The sequence below is a fragment of the Lissotriton helveticus genome, chromosome 1_1 (genome assembly GCF_964261635.1).
Source record: "Lissotriton helveticus chromosome 1_1, aLisHel1.1, whole genome shotgun sequence".
In the NCBI taxonomy this organism is placed as follows: domain Eukaryota; kingdom Metazoa; phylum Chordata; class Amphibia; order Caudata; family Salamandridae; genus Lissotriton; species Lissotriton helveticus.
In genome coordinates, this window is record NC_136057.1 from 570,274,342 (window position 1) to 570,293,089 (window position 18,748).

Consider the following 18,748-nt stretch of genomic DNA (forward strand, 5'->3'; position numbering starts at 1 on the left):
CCTTATATCAGCCAAACACAGAGTTTAAAAAAAGGTATAGAATCATGGGTGACCAGGCAGAAAAGTCAGATTTGCTCTACTTGCTACACATACTTCGTCTTTAAGGCTTGCATTTCTCTCCAGTTTTGTTGGCCGAACTGTTAGCACTTTGATCTTCTGTGCTTCCTTTGATACCCAGGAGTTTACGTAGGTAAAATCTTGGGTATTGCTCTTCTCTATGACTTGAATTTCATCTTTAAATAAGACTCCCATAACCATCACTTGAGGATTGACACATCATGTTTATAATGTCCATTGTTGAAACAGATGGTTTCCTCCTAATGTAATGAGTTTTTTTGCATGAGCAGCATTTAAAAAGTAGCCTGGCTGATACATTTTCCACGTTCATTGTTTACTTGTCAATTTTGGGAAAGCTGCTGCTATTTTTTCTGATTTATTTCTCAGTAGAACTTTAAGCCTTCTTCCTCTTCTGATGAGCACCAAGTTGCTTTCCCATTCCCTTCCCTTTAAAAGTCCTGCCTATATTTAATAGCAGGATTAATCATAAGATTATATAGTGCGCTTCTCTTGATTAGCAAGCCCAAATTTCATCTTGCCAACAAAAACGTCTTTTCAGCTCTTCATTTGACTTGAGTTAGTTGTCCTCTTTGTGCTGCATTTGTAGTATATCATCATCTAGAAGGAGTTTCACTGCTAATAACTGCTGCTACTTGCAGATTAGAGGCTATGGGGCATACTCATTAACTGAATTTCGTATTACTCAAGTACTACAAAATGCTATTCGCAAACCTAAATCTGAAATTCTCCACCTTGCCTACCTTTTCTATGGGTTGATTCCCACACATGTAAGTGTACTACTTAGTAGAAAATACAGGATTGCTCAAGGAGAAACTCTGGAAAAAAGGGCACGCTTATTACCATATGGGAGGGGTCTAGGGAAGTACATGTATGCACCTACAAAGAGTAAGTCCATTGCTATAAACAAACTGGACTTCTAAAGTTACTGCAGCCAGAAAGGCACCTAAAGACTAGTACTCCATTTCAGAGCTGGAGTCATTTCAGCAGCACACAATGCCAACCACTGGTAGTGCAATAGGAATGTAGCATGTTACTATTTTCTTCTACATTTAAAGTAAATATAATTAATTATATTCATATTTTACCAACAAGAACGTACAATTTTTGGGGAGTTAAATATACTTTTTTACTATTTCTTATACTTGACCAAAAGGAGACTCTGCAGTTGGGGAAACGATCTCTAGATGGCAAAGTTTAGGTAAATGTAAAAAAAGAAAGTGTGTTACACTTGGAAAACATTACTAAGAATATTTTGGAGAAAAAAAAACTTTAATTCATTTGAATATATTAAATTACATTCAAATAATTCTTTCTCTAAAGTGTAAATTAAAAAATACATTTGCACCTAAATAAGGAATTATCGGGTAGATTCATCAATGCCTCAATCTGCTATTTCTAAATTGCGATTAAAAGCGAATCGCAATTTAGAAATCGCAGAACGGCATTCATGAATTTTAGCGAGAAAAAAATGCGATTCGCAAGCGGCTGCAATCGGCGATTGTGAGTCCCAAAAAAACGGTAAATAATCGCAGAATCCGCCGATTCCCGTGTTGAAATTGCGATCTCGCAATTACCGAAATCGCAAATTGCGATCTCGCTAACTGCGAGATCGCAAAAACGGGAAGTAGCATCCTGAGCACAGTGATGACATCACAACCAGGAAGTAGGCAGGTTACACCCTCATTCTGCAGTGAGAGGCTGAAGTACAGGCAGCAGTGTCAGAGCTCCCCTCCAGTGTTTTCCACATGAGTACAGCAGGAGACACCACAGTGGCAAGCATGTCACAGGATGCAGCAGGAGCTTCCACCAGTGGGAGAAAGCGGAAAATTAAGTTTTCTGAGCAGGAGCTCGAATACCTCATAGAAGGAGTAGCAAAGGACCACAACAGGCTATTTGGCAGTGACTCCCGAAGGGTGCCTGAGGCCGACAAAAGGCGCATATGGCTGTGCATCCGCGCCAAAGTAAACGCAGTAGGGGTGACCCAGCGCTCGGTGGACGAGCTGAAGAAGCGCTGGTACGACCTAAGAGGGCGGGCAAAGGAAAAGATTGCGGAGAGGCTGGGGGAGCATGTGGCGACAGGTGGAGGGGAGCCCACTGTCCCACAGAACACACCACTGGAGGACCGCGTGGAGGAGACCATCAATCCACAGGCCTGCGTGGGTGTGACCCATCTGGACTCCTCCCGACCCACCAAAGACACAACAGGTAAGTGCCATGCGACAGCGACCCCCGTCCCCTAACAATGTCCATGACTCCAGTGCATCCCATAGCAAACCCCAATCATGCTGCCAAAGCACACCACTATAGCGCTATTGCATTGTGGGACATGTAGTCTGACCACAATTACCATCCGGTACCATTAAGCCTGACATGCCCAGTGTGAGTCAATCCTGCAGCGAGTCAGGGAATGGTAGTCTGCGTACATGTAGCAAGCCTAACCGTGTACGGAACATGTCACTAATCAACGTCCACCTTAAATCACAGGTGGCGCTGATGTCCCCAGCACGGACAGCGAGGCCCTGGTGATTGATGACAACTTGGAGGACACGGAGGGAGACACACAACATACCCCACAGCCCAGACCATCAGAGCAAGCTGCTGCGCCAGCGGTCATCCCACCACCTGCCCCTGTGGCCCCTACCACCCCTGTGCCAACAGGCGCTGCTGTACAACCGTGCCGCACTCAACCATCAGTGGGGCCTGCAACACCAGCAGCAGGTCGCCAACCAACCCGCCGCCCTGCGGCTGTGAGGAGCCAGACTAGTGGACTGGCGAGAGAGCAGCGCACCAACACCTCCAGCGCTGGCAGGGTCAGAAACGTGCGTGCAGGTGGGCTCTCCATCGAGCGCAGGATGTTACATGTGCACTAAACTCAGGCCCGTCACCTAGCCGCCATCCATCTACAACTTGACAAGACCACACGTAATGTGGATAGGATGACTGCAGCTCTTGAGGCCAACACACAGGCCATGTCCAGACAGCGCGATCTTAGTCGGCGCAGGCACCGACAACTAATGACCCACCTGTCGGCGTACACGTGCTCAAACTATGTTATGGGCAACGCCACCTCCCAGCTCTCGCGACGCTCCCTGGCCATGCAGGTCCAAATGGCCCAGTGCTGCCAGGACGTTGCGACAGCCCTGGAGCATATTTCAACAGCCATGCCGGGCATGCAGGCTACCGGCCATGGCCAGGCGGGGGGGGGGGGGGCAGACGACACCAGCGAGGCTACATCAAGCCACAGCAGCCAGTCCCTTCCACCGGTTGTAGCACCCCGCCACAGCAGCAGGCCCTCTGCTGCCTCACGGCAGACTCAGGAGGAGGACGTTGAGAGGAGGTCAGGGGAAACTACCCGGAGACGCCACTGAACTGTTGAACATTCACATGAGGGTACATGTTGACGCCACTAGCATGCCCTACAGACATACAGACATATGACGTAATATGTCAGTCTTGTTGAAGTTAACAGAATGACCATTTTATTGTGCAGTAACATATAAAAAAATTCTGATTAACTTAATCTGACTCATGTCATTATTAATGTTGTCATGCATGAGTTGAGTAATGGGTGTGGGGAGTGGGTGCACTAGAAATAGTTCATGCTGATTTGGTTGCGGCGCCTCTGTCCTTCAGCAGGATTCTCTCCGCGTGCGTGGCGCACATGTGCAGGTGGTTGATTGTCCCCTTCCGACTCACTACCAGAGATGTCTACAGGTATCCTGCGCTTGGTAGCAATGTTGTGGAGGATAGCACACACGGCCACGATGCTGCAGCAGAACTCTGGGTCGTATTTGAGGCCCCCCCCAGTCTTGTGCAGTATGCGGAATCTGCTCTTCAAAAGGCCAAATGTCCTCTCAATGCAATTTCTTGTGCGTATGTGTGCTGCATTGTAACGCCGTTGCTGTGGTGTTGCAGGGTTGAGGTATGGTGTGAGGAGGTACTCACGGAGGGCGTAGCCGCTGTCACCTGAATGATAGGAGCAGAGGGTGAGTGCCTGTGCTGCGCAGCATCATTATCGCATACTTATATTGTGGGGCATGTGTACTTACCCAGTAGGTGTCCTTCACCAAAGTCTCCCCTGGCCAGTCGTGTGTGAATGCCACTGTGCCGGAATATGAAGGAGTCATGTGTGCTCCCCGGGTACTGTGCCACTATGTCCGTGATGATTGTCTGCATTGCACACCATCTGGATATTGAGGGAGTGGTAGGACTTGCGGTTGCGATACATGTATTCCGTTTGTGCTGGTGGGCAGATGTGGATGTGGGTACAGTCAATGCATCCTATTACATGGGGGAATTGTGCTACATTGTAAAATTGCAGCTTGGTGTCATTCAAGTCCTGTTGGCTGGTTGGGAATGAGATGTAGTGGTGTAGGCAGGTCAGCATGGCCTCCAGGAAACTCCTTAGGCAGCGGGACATGGTGGGCTGGGATATTCCCCCTGCAACAGCGACTATCCCCTGGAAGCTTCCGGAGGCCAGTAGGTGCAGGCTGCACAATACCTGCACATGGGTGGGAACGGCATTTGTCCTCCTTGTTGGGTGCTGCAGGAGGGGGTCTAGGTCCCGGATCAGCTTCAGGATCATTGGCCCATTCAGCCGGTTCTTGGCTTAGATTTGCTCCCTGGTTTGGCCCAGTAGGGTGACCCACTGACGGAATATCCGCTCCTGGATGCGGCGTCTGTTCCGTGCTGCTCGCTGTAGCCTTCGCCGCCTGACCACCATGTAGAGTCCCGGCATTGTGAGAGTCCTCAGGCTCCAGCTGCATGTCCTTAAGTATGTTTGGTCAGGCCTGCACCTGTTGCTAATTAGGAAACGTTTTTTTCAAATAAATATATTTTTTCCTTACTGGTTACCACCTGGTTTGGGTTCTCCTTAAATTGCGCGTCACAAAATGCGAATTTTGGGTTTTTCGCAAAGTGCGATTTTTCATGAATAGCGATTGCGATTTATTTGCGATATCGCAGTTTCAATAGCAAAAACCGTGCTTTCTCGCTATTACAGAATCACTAATGGGCTTCTTCAAGGATTCTGCGAATTTTATTGCGATATCGCAAAAAATGTTTTGCGATTTCGCTATTTCTGGATTTCAACTGTCTTGAATTCCATTTCTGGAAATTGCGATCGCAATTGCTTTTTCGCAGCTATTGCGATCGCAATTTAGCTTCATGAATCTGGCTGTATTTATATATTTGTATTATCCATTATTATTTATTAAGAGTAATGTATAGATATAATTAAAAGTTATTTTACCAATATTGTAATAAAATATAATGGTACAATACTTTTTTTATTAAATAAGTTCTTACAAAATGTATATTTAAATAATACATATGTTTTATTTTTATATTTTTAACATTAAATTATATTTATTTCTATTTTTAACTATGTTGAATAATGTAATTTAACATTTTTTCATAGCATTTTTTATTGTAAGACCCTACTGCATTATTTTCTTTCGGAGGGTTTAAAGTATCAGTGTCTCACTCTGTGTGGTGCTGGATCACTACTGATCTTTTTATTCCATTTTTTAGGTAGTGGGAAGGAGTCACGCCCACCCACTACCCAGCACCATATATAAATATGTATTTTTCTGCACCAGTAAAAGACCTGAAGTGGACTGGATCTGCTATCTGTCACTTGACAGGCGCCCTAAAGGACTGGACTTAATCACCTTGCACCAAGACAATAAAGTGTGCTCTAAGGCTCCGCCTCTGCTGTAGTGAATTGTAACCCTTAAGTACTGTTCCTGAGGTCCTTGGGCCACTGACTGTGTCTTCTTCTACCATTTCTGGAAATTTTGGACATAGAAAATGTTTTGGACTTCTGTACCTTCAGAGGACTGGGACAAACCACCCCAGTCTATCCGACCAAGGCACCAAATCAGGTTTCTCCCGCACTAGATTTCTCCACAGCAGCAAATCCACTGTAGTGGACCCTTGGTGAGATGGTACCTGGCCTCATGGAACACAATGTTGGATACAGTTGCAGTCTTGCCCCGCTGAATGATTTCAAGCTTCAACAAAAAGACTGATTTATTTTCTGGTGGACGGAGTATACTCCCTTGGCCTACCGGAGGACTTTATGTCTTTCAGGCTGAGACTACTCCTCCTGCCAGATCTAAAAATGACTGCCTAGCTGAAGGTCATTCTTCAAGGCTTTGGCAGGAATCACATCAACATTATGCATTTCACTTTTTTCTACGGAGATGCGTCATAAGGATGCAGCCTTGTAGCAAACTATATTCTTTTCTTCTTTTCAAAATAAAATCCAGAAACGGTATTTTCTTTTTAGAGAGAAAAAAAGTAATGCTCTGCTCACCACAGGAGCCTTCTCCAATGGCAGGGGGAGCATTATAATGTTTTTCCCGCTCCTCAACTCCACATTTTACCTGGCACTAAGGAACAATAAATAATGACTAAATGACCGCTAATCTGAATTGGGCAGGTGGACAGAAATGTAGCCATTTCTCCAATGGCCCCAGTGCCGTGGGAGTGGGACTAATCATGGCAGAGACAGAGTACTATCCACTGTGTTTAACCATAAGATCCGTCCACATGTAAACAAAGGGGGTAAGACCACTATATTGGCATGGAGGGAACTCTGCATCCTTAGCTAAAGATTACCCTCTCAGCCAATATACAAATCAGTCTCTAAGTCCAAAGGTAAAAATGTTGAATGGGTAAGGGCGCCACAAGTAACCAACCAGGGAGAGGATTTCCTTGGTACAAATGTTTAAATTTTTCCAACCGTGACCTTTTCTCCAACAAAGCCAGAAGCCTCAGAAGTACCTCACCCAATGCTACTCTGACTTAATAGGGACTTCCACCGATATAGCATGCTGCCTTGCCCTGTTAAAGGATTGTGACTTATACAAAAAAGAATAAGGGTCTGATTACGATCTTGGTGGTTAGGGGTACTCAGACAGAAACATGATGGACATCCCATCTGCCAAATTTCAATTCCATTATATCCTATGGAACTTATAATATGGGGGATGGGTTATCCTTTAGGAGTGATGAGTATCCCATTCTCCAAGATCGTAATCACGCCTACGTCTCATAATAAAACCTCCAACTGGGTCAATACTGGACAAAAACAGTACCCAGGACCGATTGGATCGGCCTCAAACTATTCAGAGGTCACAGTCTTCAACAAGTATTGACTACTTTTGGTGCCCTGCATTTTCTGCACTATTTGTATTTAAAACTGAAAGCATTCATACCTTCAGTGGCCCTTATTGCTTTTTTGTTTTTTGTGCCATTTTGTTAATTCATGGAATTTTTATTCATTGTATTTTTGACTTTTTATCTGTTTTTGTACTTCTCAATATTTTACACATTTTCTCTAAGTTAAGCCTGCCAGCTTTATGTCATAGCTACTAGAGCTACAAGGGATTGACCTCAGGTTTACATAACTGACAACTTTAATTAAACCAAGCAAGATAGTGTCTTTGTTACTTGTAATGGACTACAATCCATCTCAACTAATAAACCACTTTCTCACAAGTATAATCAAGCATAAGGACATAACAGGGCAAGTGGTAAGTAGGTGGCTCTATAGTGATAGGCTCATGCTGGACTAATGGAAAGGCTGAGCAATTTTACACTATCCATTAGTAGCAATGAATTAAAATAAGTTAGTGAAACTCAAATGCTATCATATTCAAGTGCTGTACGTAATTCACTTTTGGCCACGGAATACATGGGGTGGGAGTAATCAGCTTCCTGAATGTTATTTTATGCTGGTTTTAATGGTTAGTTTTATTCGAGTTATATTACCATTTAGAAAGAAAGGCACAAACTGAACACTTTTTTACTAGAGAAGACGAGGTGACTCAGAGAAGAGGAGGAGGAAGGCTGAGGCCAGTGAGGCTACACGTTGTGTTTTGATAAGGTTAAAGGGGTGAGGCATCATGCAAGATTTGAGAATGGGCTAAAAGTGAGAAGGGAGCAGCAGTAAAAAAAATGGATCACTTTTAGAGGACTCTGTAAGCATGTAGTTACATTTTAAGGCATGCAGGTCAAGAAGAGGGTCTATTGGGGGAGGTGTTCCTGGAAGGGCAAAATGATGATTCTCTTCAATGGAGTATTGTTACTGGGGATTGACACCATGACAAGATGTTTCTTGGAGTGCTGAGTCTATATAACTCTTTCCTGAAATAGTGTAGGGATGTTTTAATCTAATATTTGAATGATATTTCATGGTGTGTTTGGGAGACTATTGGCTGATGTCTCATTCCAAAAAGACTTCGGTCTTTCTCATCTTCCTTGTCTCACCTCTCTGGAAAGAAATCTCTAATCACCCTGGTTGACCCCTGTCCTTTGAAATATGTACTTAAATATTGGACAACACTGATTGCTAACAACCTTGTAATTAAAAACCCAGTCTATACTGTTGTAAAGAATTGTTGCTTCTGACTCAAACTTCATAAGAGGGTTCTTCCGTATTTGGAATCCCCCCTCCCAGAGGAAATGCAGAAAGCATATGCTAATATTCATGCTCACCTTGATTATGGTTACTATGTATAATGGTACGGTATATAGTGTGGCCTCCCGATGAAATTAATCTTACAAATACCAATGTCCAGATTTCTAGCCGGTATGGTGATTGATTTCAGCATGTATGACCAAATGTCAAGAGCCATGGTGAAGCTTCACTGACGTTTCTTTAACCAACTAGTAACTTCAAACCGCAATCTTCTGAACACTGAATGGTTTACAGTGCTGCATATTACCTTCCTGATATGCAATAATGGACCTATTGCACTCTCATTTGGAATTCTCCTTCAAATGTCGAATTCCAAGAACCAAAAAGCTAAATAAAGGTTAGCAGGGGAATGGGTGGCCCACACATACTCGCACTCACCCACCTACATACACACTCACTCAGCCGCATCCATTCACAAGTGCACACACATACAGTCTCCATTCACAAGCACTTGCACAAGCGCATAAACAGGTACACATCCATTCACATCATGCATGCTCAAATACACATACATTTATACATACACATGCACACACCAAACTTTAAAAAATAAGTACCAGTCCATTGCAGTGATCTCAGTGGCGGAAGAGAAGCGTCTGTGGTTTCTTGAAGATTGGGACAGCCACCTTTTCTCATTGACTGTTTTTGTTATGGGTCAGCCAATGGCAGGAGGCAGCAGTCACAGAGTGGGATGGGTCAGTGAGACTGCTGACTCCACTCCACCCAACTCTGTGATGAGGAATCACTGATGGCCAGTCAGACTTGGGTACTTGTGGGCTTAAAACGAAAGCACTCAAGTCCGAGTCTATCTGTAATGTGCCCGCTCATCATGAGTGGAAGGCCCTTCAATTGATCTGCTGGGTTGATGGGGTGACACTCACAATGCTGTGAAATCTTCAGCCCAGCAAAGTTCAGTTCAGGCACCAGGAGAGGCCCATGCAGGTAAGTGTGGTGGGATGGAGGGCAGGGTGGGGGGGGGACACGACAAACGACAACAAGGGAATATTAAATATTTAATTTACTCCTACTCTACCCCACTGTTCTTACCTGCACAGGCCGCTCCTGTCAGGCAGCCAGGTATCAGTCTATTCAGTGGTCGTACAGAGCCTTGCTGCCTGACCTGAACATTAAGAGTGTTTGTCAGGCTGACCATTGTTCCCCTCTGCCCTTAAAGATGGGCCCGATACTGAGGAATAGAGTTTTCTGAGAAGTGGAAGTCAGACTCTCAAATGCTTTTCTCATTAAGCTGAGGCAGACTGTTTGAGACTTTAAGAGTCACCTACTTCTGCTGGCTACAATGTTAGACTTTGAGTACTCATACATTTTTTATTTTTCCCTATACCCCCTTCTTAGTGGATTCTAGTTCACAAAGATTCTGCTTTGAAAGGGAAGAGAAGAAAATGAAAAGAAGTAGAATGTAGAAGAGAAAGAAACATCCATATTCAGTTAAAAAATGAAATTCCAGTTTAATTTTTTTAACAGTGTTCAAGAAATGGTGTTATCAGTTCAGGAGATAGGACCTACCTTAAGTAGTAATCACATTTCTTGTCAGGGTGAATGCTTAAAATTACCAAATTAACCTGAACTCAATCACTTGGTAGCTATGTCACAGAGGGGAAAGTCTTAACTTAGAGGCAGTGCATGAACTATGGGGCTAATTTACAACTCAATGACACAAAGCTGCACTTCAAGCTAGCTTGCTATGCCGTACCGACCCATAAGGGAAAGTGAAGGGATGCGTTGTGTTCACAGCAATACGATGCATCCCTGTCCTTTCTTTTGCAATGTCACCATATAAGCAGCCTTGTGCCAATACAGACACCCTAGCTCCATGGCTCAAGTGTGACTGGGATGAAATCCCATTCTTTTTGTGTAGGAAGGGACACCTTCCTTTATAAAAACAATTGCTGCCCCTGCCTTCGGGAGGCACACAGTTTTGACGCAGCGGCTTGAGCTGCCTCACACCATATCTACAAGGCCATGAAAATACATGAAGGAGGACTTACCATAGCCTCGTAGATATGGGCCTGCACTGTAGGCCTCTGGAGCATCACAAAAATGATGCTCCAATGGCAGAAATGTGACACGAGGCGCTTGAAAATAAGCCCCTATGTATACAATACTCAAACAGTGAGAAAGTAAAATTACAGCGCAAACAAAAATCTAAACAAATTTAGAAAAATAGACCATGCTTTCATAAATAAAATGACACCCAAACAACAAATTCCAATTTGTAGAACCAGAGATATAAATTTTTAAAGTTTGTCTTTAAAATTGACATCAACAAGCACTGAGTGCCAGCAATGGGCAACAGGTCCCCCTTAAGGGTTCGGTTAGGGCCGACTGCAATGGCGCACAGGTCGAATGCAAAGACCAGGTTTTCCTGGTCACGAAATTACCTTCTCACTAAGAAGCGTATATTGAGGTAGAAAGTATTGAGCGTGGCTCAACAGCCGACAGGATCTGAGGAAGGGCTTGATGATGATGGAGAACTACTGTGGGAGAACTGCACAATGATTGGGGGCTGCTTGACGTTGGGTCAAATGATGCCATCAATTGAATGCTGCTCAGTATTGAGTCCAGGGAGAGATTGATCCAATGCTACACGGTGTTGAATCCAGTGAGGCTATTGACAAAGGTTATCAGCATCAAGGCTAGGCATGGAGTCCAGCAAAGCTTTCCTATTGGCATGGAGGAGTATAGTCTGACAACAACCAATGGTCCTGAACCTTGGGGACAGTATTTGGGGGCCAGGACTCAACCCCACAGAGCCCTGCAGTGCAGAGGGAGCCCGATCACGTCCAGATGTGTCCGATCAACTGGGAAGCAGGAAAAGTCCTCTAGAAGCTCAAGCAAGAGGTCTGCCAACTGATCCTTGGAGTAACTTCTGGAGTCCTAGGTACAAGGCAAGCAGGTCCAGTGTTTCTTCAGGGTCTGTCCTCAGTTGGCTGGGCAGTCCTTCTTCTGAATCTTCTCAGATTCCGGAGTGTTCTGAGGAAAGTACTGGCAATGCCACATATATGACTGGTGCTAACCTGTGGATGGGGGAAACTCCGGGTTATTCTCTAACCAATGGGGTGAAAGTTCCCAGGGGTGATCCTACCCACTGTTGCAGTAATTCCGGTGGGTGTTGCTGTGGACAATACCATAGTACCCAACTATGCTCAAACTTAATGTTATAGAACCTTTCTTTCCCTGTACAGAGCTCTGGTGGCCAATCTAGATGTTTGGCCTGAGAAAACAACATCATCCTCTATGGTCACTCAAACCTGTTTCTAGAGCACCCCCTCTCACACTGGGGCTGGTGCCAGACTAGTTAGGTAGACAAAGAATGGGGCAGGCAGGTGTTAGCTACATCTCCCTGTGATGGGGAAAGCCCTTTTGAAGTTAATTAAGTTCCTGGGCACAGTCTAGATGGTCAGCCTGTCAGAGAAACAGGACACTGCCCCACACCCAAGGATTTGTTGTCCCTTTCTTGTAAGGAGTTTATACCTCACCACAGGAGAGCTATTGTCTGCCAGGTAATAGTTAGAATACATATGGAAAGGCCTTTAGATGCTTTAGACAGCAAAGTGGCAACTTTCTAAAAGTGAGATTTGCTCAATAGGTAGACAAATTTGACTTTACCTTTAAGTTGGATTTTGTTTAGCTAAAAAAAGGAGTCCTTGAAATATTTTGCTAGTTGCTACCAACACAAATCAAGCATTTGAGGGTGTAATAATATCATCCAGTGTTTTCCTATGAAAGCAGCCAGCATTGCTACAATGAAAGTTGCTTTTTAGGCATTTTCATGTAAGGACTTGTGAAACCCTATCCTTTTGTTCTTGTACTTTTAAATACTATGCACCCTGCCTTTTGAACAGTTAGGCCCGTATTAGGGTTGACCTAGTAACATTTAAAAGGAAGGTTTAGTCTTGTAAAAAGGATTGATTTTGACAGGCCAAATTGGCAGTTTTAGACTACACTGCCAGGCTACAATGATGGGCCTATGGTCAGATTTGTTGTGTCACTGCAGTCAGTGGCACAACTAGGTGCTAATGCCTGTTGGTGAAATTTAACTTACAGGCCTTGGGTACACATGGTTCCATATACTATGGACTTCATGGTGAATTAATGAATGAATGAATAGGGGATTTATAGGGCGCAACTTAGCCCAAGGGCATCAAGGCGCCAACCATAACAAGATGGACAGACAAACAGACATCTAGTCTTAAAGCACCGAAATACAGGATCTAAGGGTATGCCTCCAAGAATAGCCAGGTTTTTAATTGTTTACGAAAAACCCCTGGAGAGGATTGACCAGTCAGCTCTGGGGGGAGGGAATTCCAGAGCTTGGGCGCCAGATTGGAAAAGGCTCTCCCTCCCCATCTTGCTTTTGCAAATCTCGGAACGGAAAAAAGACTTTTAGAGGAGGAGCGGAGAACTCTACTGGGACAGTAGGGTTGAAGAAGGGACCTGATACCTTCAGCTCCCGAGCCATAAAAGGCCCCGTGAGCAAGGCAGAGAAGTTTAAAAGATATCCTATACTGGACCGGGAGCCAGTGGAGATTTTTCCAGGCTGATGATATTGAGGAAAGTCGAGGAAGACCCAGGACAATCCTAGCTGCGGCATTCTGTACCATCTGAAGACGGTGGACAGAGCTCTTATTCATACCCCCGTACAAGGCATTACAGTAATCCAGTCTCGGAGAGACAAGAGCCACTGTAGCTTGCCTTCGGGCAGCTGGAGAGAGGTAGGCAGAAATCTTTCTGAGGATCCTGATGATACCACAGCAGGTGGAAACCGTCCTACTGACTTGGAGGTCAAAGGAGAGCGAGGTATCTATCAGGACCCCCAGATTTCTGGCCAAATGGGAGGGAACAGGACAGTCCCCAAGGGAGGCCGGCCACCAGTCACTGGACCAAATGTCCTGATGGCCCCCGAAAATCAGAACTTCCGTTTTTTCACCATTAAGCTTTAAAAAGTTCCGGATCATCCACTGTGAAACAGCTTCCATACAAGATCTGAACTTAGAAGCAGAGTCGGCCACTGACTGGGTGAGGGAGACCATAATTTGGGTGTCATCAGCATAAGACAACACCTCAAACCCAAAGGATCTCACAACCCTGGCAAGGGGGGTCACATAGGGGACTTAAAGAAGACCCATGAGGGACCCCACAGTGCACAGCCTTAGGAGAGGACAGGAACTCACCCAGCTTATCTCTTTGTTCCCTTTGGTGAAAAAAGGATCTCAGGAGACTAAGTGCCGACCCACAAACCCCTTTCTCCTCCAGCCTGGAAACCAAGACCGAGGGAGACAGGGTGTTGAAGGGCGCCATGAGGTCGAGAAGGACCAGAAGAGTGGTATGGCCCTTGTCGACCCTTGAGCGGATGTTGTTAATCACGACAGTGAGGGTGGATTCCGTGCTGTGAGCACTTCGAAAGCCATGTTGTGAGCTATCCAGAAGGTTAAATTCAGCCAAAAAGGTGGTGAGGTGGCTGTTGAGATGAGCCTCCAAGATCTTAGCAGGGGGCGGCAGCAGGGAAATTGGACGGAAGTTTTTCAGGACTCCAGGGTCCAGAGATGCCTTCTCGAAAGCGGTTTAACAACTGCCATTTTCCATGGAAGCGGAAAGATTCCCTCAACGATTGCCTGATTCATTACCTCAAGGAGGGGAGGGACAGCCACCTCCCTACAGGGCTTCCAAATTTTTAACGGACACGGGTCCAGAGGAGAGCCTGACTTGGTGTTATCAAGGAGTCGATTTATCCCCTCTAAGGTGAGCAAAGGAAAGTCAAGAAGAGTGGGCACAATCTTCCCAACCAAGGGAACAATTTCATGCGTGGAGGGCAAGGGGGCGCTGAGATCCAATTCTGCATTAAGAAGTTCGAGAGATTTGTAAATATAAGCGATTTTAGTATAAAAAAAAAGATTAAATGTTCTCGCAGAGTTCCTGGGACTCAACTATAGGGTCTATGATCTTAGGGACAGAAAGGAAGTTAATGATCTTAAAAAGATCTCTGGATGATTTTAGAGAAGCCGCCAAGTTGGCATAATAGGATTTTTTTTTACTCCATAATAGCTCATTTGTATGCTTTTAAAAGAGATTTATGTTGTGTCTTTCCGGAGGGGTCTGGATGGGCGTGCCAATACATTTCCTGTTTTCTACAGCCCTGCCTCAACCGTCTGAGATGATCCGAAAACCAAGGCATGGAGGGGCTCTTTCGGGCGCAATAATGTGGAGATGGAGTTAGATTAGTCCGTGGCTGCAAGGTTAATGTCTTTCTTAAGGAAAGGTCTAGATTCATTCAAAAAAGGGGCCAAGGTTTCATTACTAATCTGCTTGAAGTTACGTCTGAGTTCCCACTTCTTGGTGTCTGAAAGAGACGTGGAGGTGCAAGGGATATTCAATTCAAAGGGCACTGCCTGATGGTCTGACCAGGCCAAAGGGATCGGAATTCCAGTCTTTACTCTGGTATCATTAGAAAAAATACCGTCAAGTGTATGGCCTGTTACGTGAGTGGAACTACCCACGAGCTGGGACAGGCCACATGCAGCCAGAGTATTCACCAAACAAGAGGTGTCTCTAGAACTGGCATTCTCTAGATGAAAATTGAAATCACCTAAGAGAGTGAAGTGGGGCCTATCAAGAAAGGGTTCAAGTAGATTCATCAGATCCTGGGTGAAAGAGGTTCTAGGACCCGGAGGCCTATAGCATAAAAATATGCCCGAAAAAGAAACTGTAGAGGTGGAGTTAATAGAAAAGTATAAGGCCTCAAAAGAATCGGAGGCAGTGGAAAGGAAATCAAAGCGGCATATGGGAGAAGACCTATGCAGAATTCTAAACCATCGCCTCTTCGCCCAGTCCTATCCATCCTGGTCAGGACATACCCCGAAGGAATGGCAGCGACCAGGTCGGGACCTGAGGAATCAGAGGCCCAAGTTTCAGTAATAAAAACCCAAGAGGGTTTCCTAAGGGAGACAAAATCATTAAATGCAATATTATTTTTGGACAGGGATCTGGTATTAATAAGGAAGCCTTTTTCTATTACCAAAGTAGTTTTCTTTCGAGCTTCAATGGCCATCCTCCGCTTTTTAGGATGCAAATCTCTAATATGCCCAGAAACGTTACTACAGCAGTGGGCGAAAGGTATCTCATCAGGAGACAGTAAGTACTGACAGGATTTGAACAGTGGTCTTGGAGAGAGCAGAGTATGTAAGGAATAAAGAGAACTCCCTACCGGAAGATTGAAGTGAGGAACAGCCCGCCTGGCCCCTGGCTCATCCTCAGCGCGGACGGGCGCAGATGGGCTTAACTTTGGCGCAACTTCGGCGTGTCCAATCCGGTCAGGGACACCAAATCTATGCCGGCGCCCTCCACAAAAAACGGGAAAACCCGTGGTGGACCGGAGCGCTGGCAGGAGGGAGCTAGTCAGGTGAGTAGACGCGAGGTGAATGCGCACTGAAACAGCGTCAAAATCACAATGCAGACTATAGTTTTAAAATTGGCAAAATAAATCAGACAGCATAGTAATCATGCAGTAAAAAGGAAAGAACAGCGATTATCTAAAAACAAAGCGCCGTGATCAAGCGCTCAGTGCTCTAAGCCAAACGAGTTGCCAAGTTGCTAAGTCAAAGTTGCCAATAAATACCAATTTCGTTAGGTTTAGAAGTAGTAGATGCACTTTACCTTTGGCTAGCAGTTCTAAGGCCAACAAAAACAATTACTGAAAAAATCTTGCGTTATACCACACAAAAGATGTTAATTTCTAACAAATACCTATAATTTTTCTTAGCTAAACTTTTCTAGATTTTCTTGGCGAGGGTAACCCCACAATATCCCTAGATACAATGAGGCCTAGTTGGCACACCATGAAATAATTAGATTATTTTATGAGTGCCCCTTCAGATTCTATTGCTATTTAACTAATTTAGTTAAAAAATATGCTGTAAAATGCCCCATTTCGGACCATTTTTCCAAAGTTTCTGAGGTCAGGAGAATAATCCAAAAGCCCTGCTAAAATGACTGCTTGTTCTTTCTGTTCCCTTGCTCAGTTCAATACTCAGCCAACATTAATAGTGTAAAAACACACTTGTTTTATCACATAGCAGTGTTCACGTCCACCCTGTCTGCCCTATTATGTTCAAAAGCTGTCACATACCATAACACCCACTGTGGTGTACTTCGCCTCCTCTGGGAAAAAAACTGACTCTGCCACTGTAGGTGATGTCTACAAATTAAACAAAGAAAAGACAAAATGTCATTTCAAAGAATATCTGCAAATAGAATTCTGACAAGTGCTACACTGTAAGCTTGATAAAGGAACTTGTGCTAATGTAAAATTCGCAATTTGTCAGTGGTAAATCCACAGTGAATTGGCTGATTTTACATTACTGCCTACCTCTAAATCAGGTTTGGTGTGTCTTATGTAATTTCTCAAACAGTAGCGTTGATGTAACCCTCACAGCTACAGATGTGTACTTAATCACTAAAATGTTTTTGGTGCACTGTTTATGTCAAATGGCATCAATAAATGGAACTTGCTGATCTTATAAGCAATAGGGATGGGGTGCAGAATTATGCAGTACATGTTAAATAAATATGAAATGCATGTTTACCCAGATCTAATATTTTCTTTTTTTAGACTTCTCTACCTCGGATTGACAGCACTGCTACGTGGAGCTTCCTACATACCATGTGTGTTCATCCTGTTTATCTTAAACAAACACCACTGTCAGGAGAGGGACAAAGCTAAAACAAATAAAGAGGAAGAAATATTGTCCAAAGATGCAATGAATATGGATGAGATGCAGGAGATCAAAACTTTACCTGAAGAACAAACAAGCACACTTCATTAGAACAATTAAAAAGTAAAACAATTGCTCATTCTTATCTAATGGACTCCTGGATGATTCATTTGCTGATTTTGTAATATTCTCATGTGTGTAAATTGTTTTTGTGAGAAGAAAAATCATATTTTGACCCTTAATGGAAAATCAGATTAAAAAAGAAAGTAATTAAATAAAAAAGTCACATTTTTCTGTATGTATACAATATTTTAAATTACATGCTTCAATAATTTACCATTGCACCTATAAATTAGATGTTGCAAACACACCTTTGTAATCAATATAATGTTGGTAGGTCAGAATATAAATTGTAATGTATCGCATGTCAATAATATCACATTCAAAACACCTTTTACCACTATATTGTTAGGTATGTATATATTTAGCCTTCTAAATTCCATTCATATCTACCTCTAAAGGTAAGTGTGAATAGAGTTATAAACAGCAATTATTTACCTTACAATACATTGATAGAACAATGTAGTGGAAACAGCATTATTGCAGATTGAGACTATTGTCCTTTATATTGTGTCTATAATTGACACAATATATATTGGAACATTTGTATATATTCTAAAGGGTTGAAATATAATTACATTTTAGAAGAGAACCAGAATTTAAATAACTTGCCTTTGACTGTTATAGATAGAAGGAAATGATCTAGATCAATGGTGATGGAAAATATATGGCAGGGAATGAGAATAACAGAATTAGAAAAAATGCATAAAACAAAACAATCTACTGAATACTGTCACTAATAAATAATAAAGGTAGATTTATCAACAACGGTATTAATATGTATGCATCATATTAATGGTCACAACATAGCAATAGTGTTTGAATATCAGACTTTTGGAAAATGTTCAGATTAAAATTTTATAAAAGTGTGGTACAACATATTACATTGTTGATAGGGAAAAAGAATCCACTTGTGTGGAAATTTATTTCAGCGCTACGAAGGGATCACAACTTTAATTTAAATATGTAGCATGATTTATTGCAGATCAATCAATCTCAAAATCAACCATGAAAAGCCAAGAATCTTAAAAACCATGGAAGGTGGAGAAAATGTTTAAAATTCCTTTAACTGTGAGGTATCTAAGAAGACTAGTTTTTGCAGTACTATAAGTATGTAATTCTTTAGAAATCCAAAATATACTATCCAAAATATAATAAATAAAATTCAGCTTCTCTGAGCAGGCCTCATTTTCCAGACAAGAACATAAAAAATTTATTTTTAACAAAGAAAAAAAAAATTACATGGAAGCGTCCACTGGTGAAATACTCTGTACCAGACTGCCACCAAAATAGTACATATTCTGTGCTGTTTATCTAGCCATTAACTAAATAG

The 18,748-nt window shown here is 43.3% G+C and overlaps 1 protein-coding gene across 3 annotated transcripts in view; it reads left to right on the forward strand.

Moving 5' to 3' along the window:
- LOC144813848 (solute carrier organic anion transporter family member 1A2-like) overlaps positions 1-17,587 on the forward strand; it is a 1,137,838-nt gene extending 1,120,251 nt beyond the window's left edge. For 2 of the 3 annotated variants that reach the window (XM_078674057.1, XM_078674058.1), the window contains exon 15: positions 17,193-17,587. In XM_078674057.1, coding sequence (XP_078530183.1) covers positions 17,193-17,406 — 214 coding nt within the window. In that variant the 3' untranslated portion in view covers positions 17,407-17,587. The remainder of the gene's footprint in view (positions 1-17,192) is intronic. The other variant, XM_078674059.1, reaches the window with a different exon arrangement.
- The last annotated feature ends 1,161 nt before the right edge of the window (positions 17,588-18,748 follow it).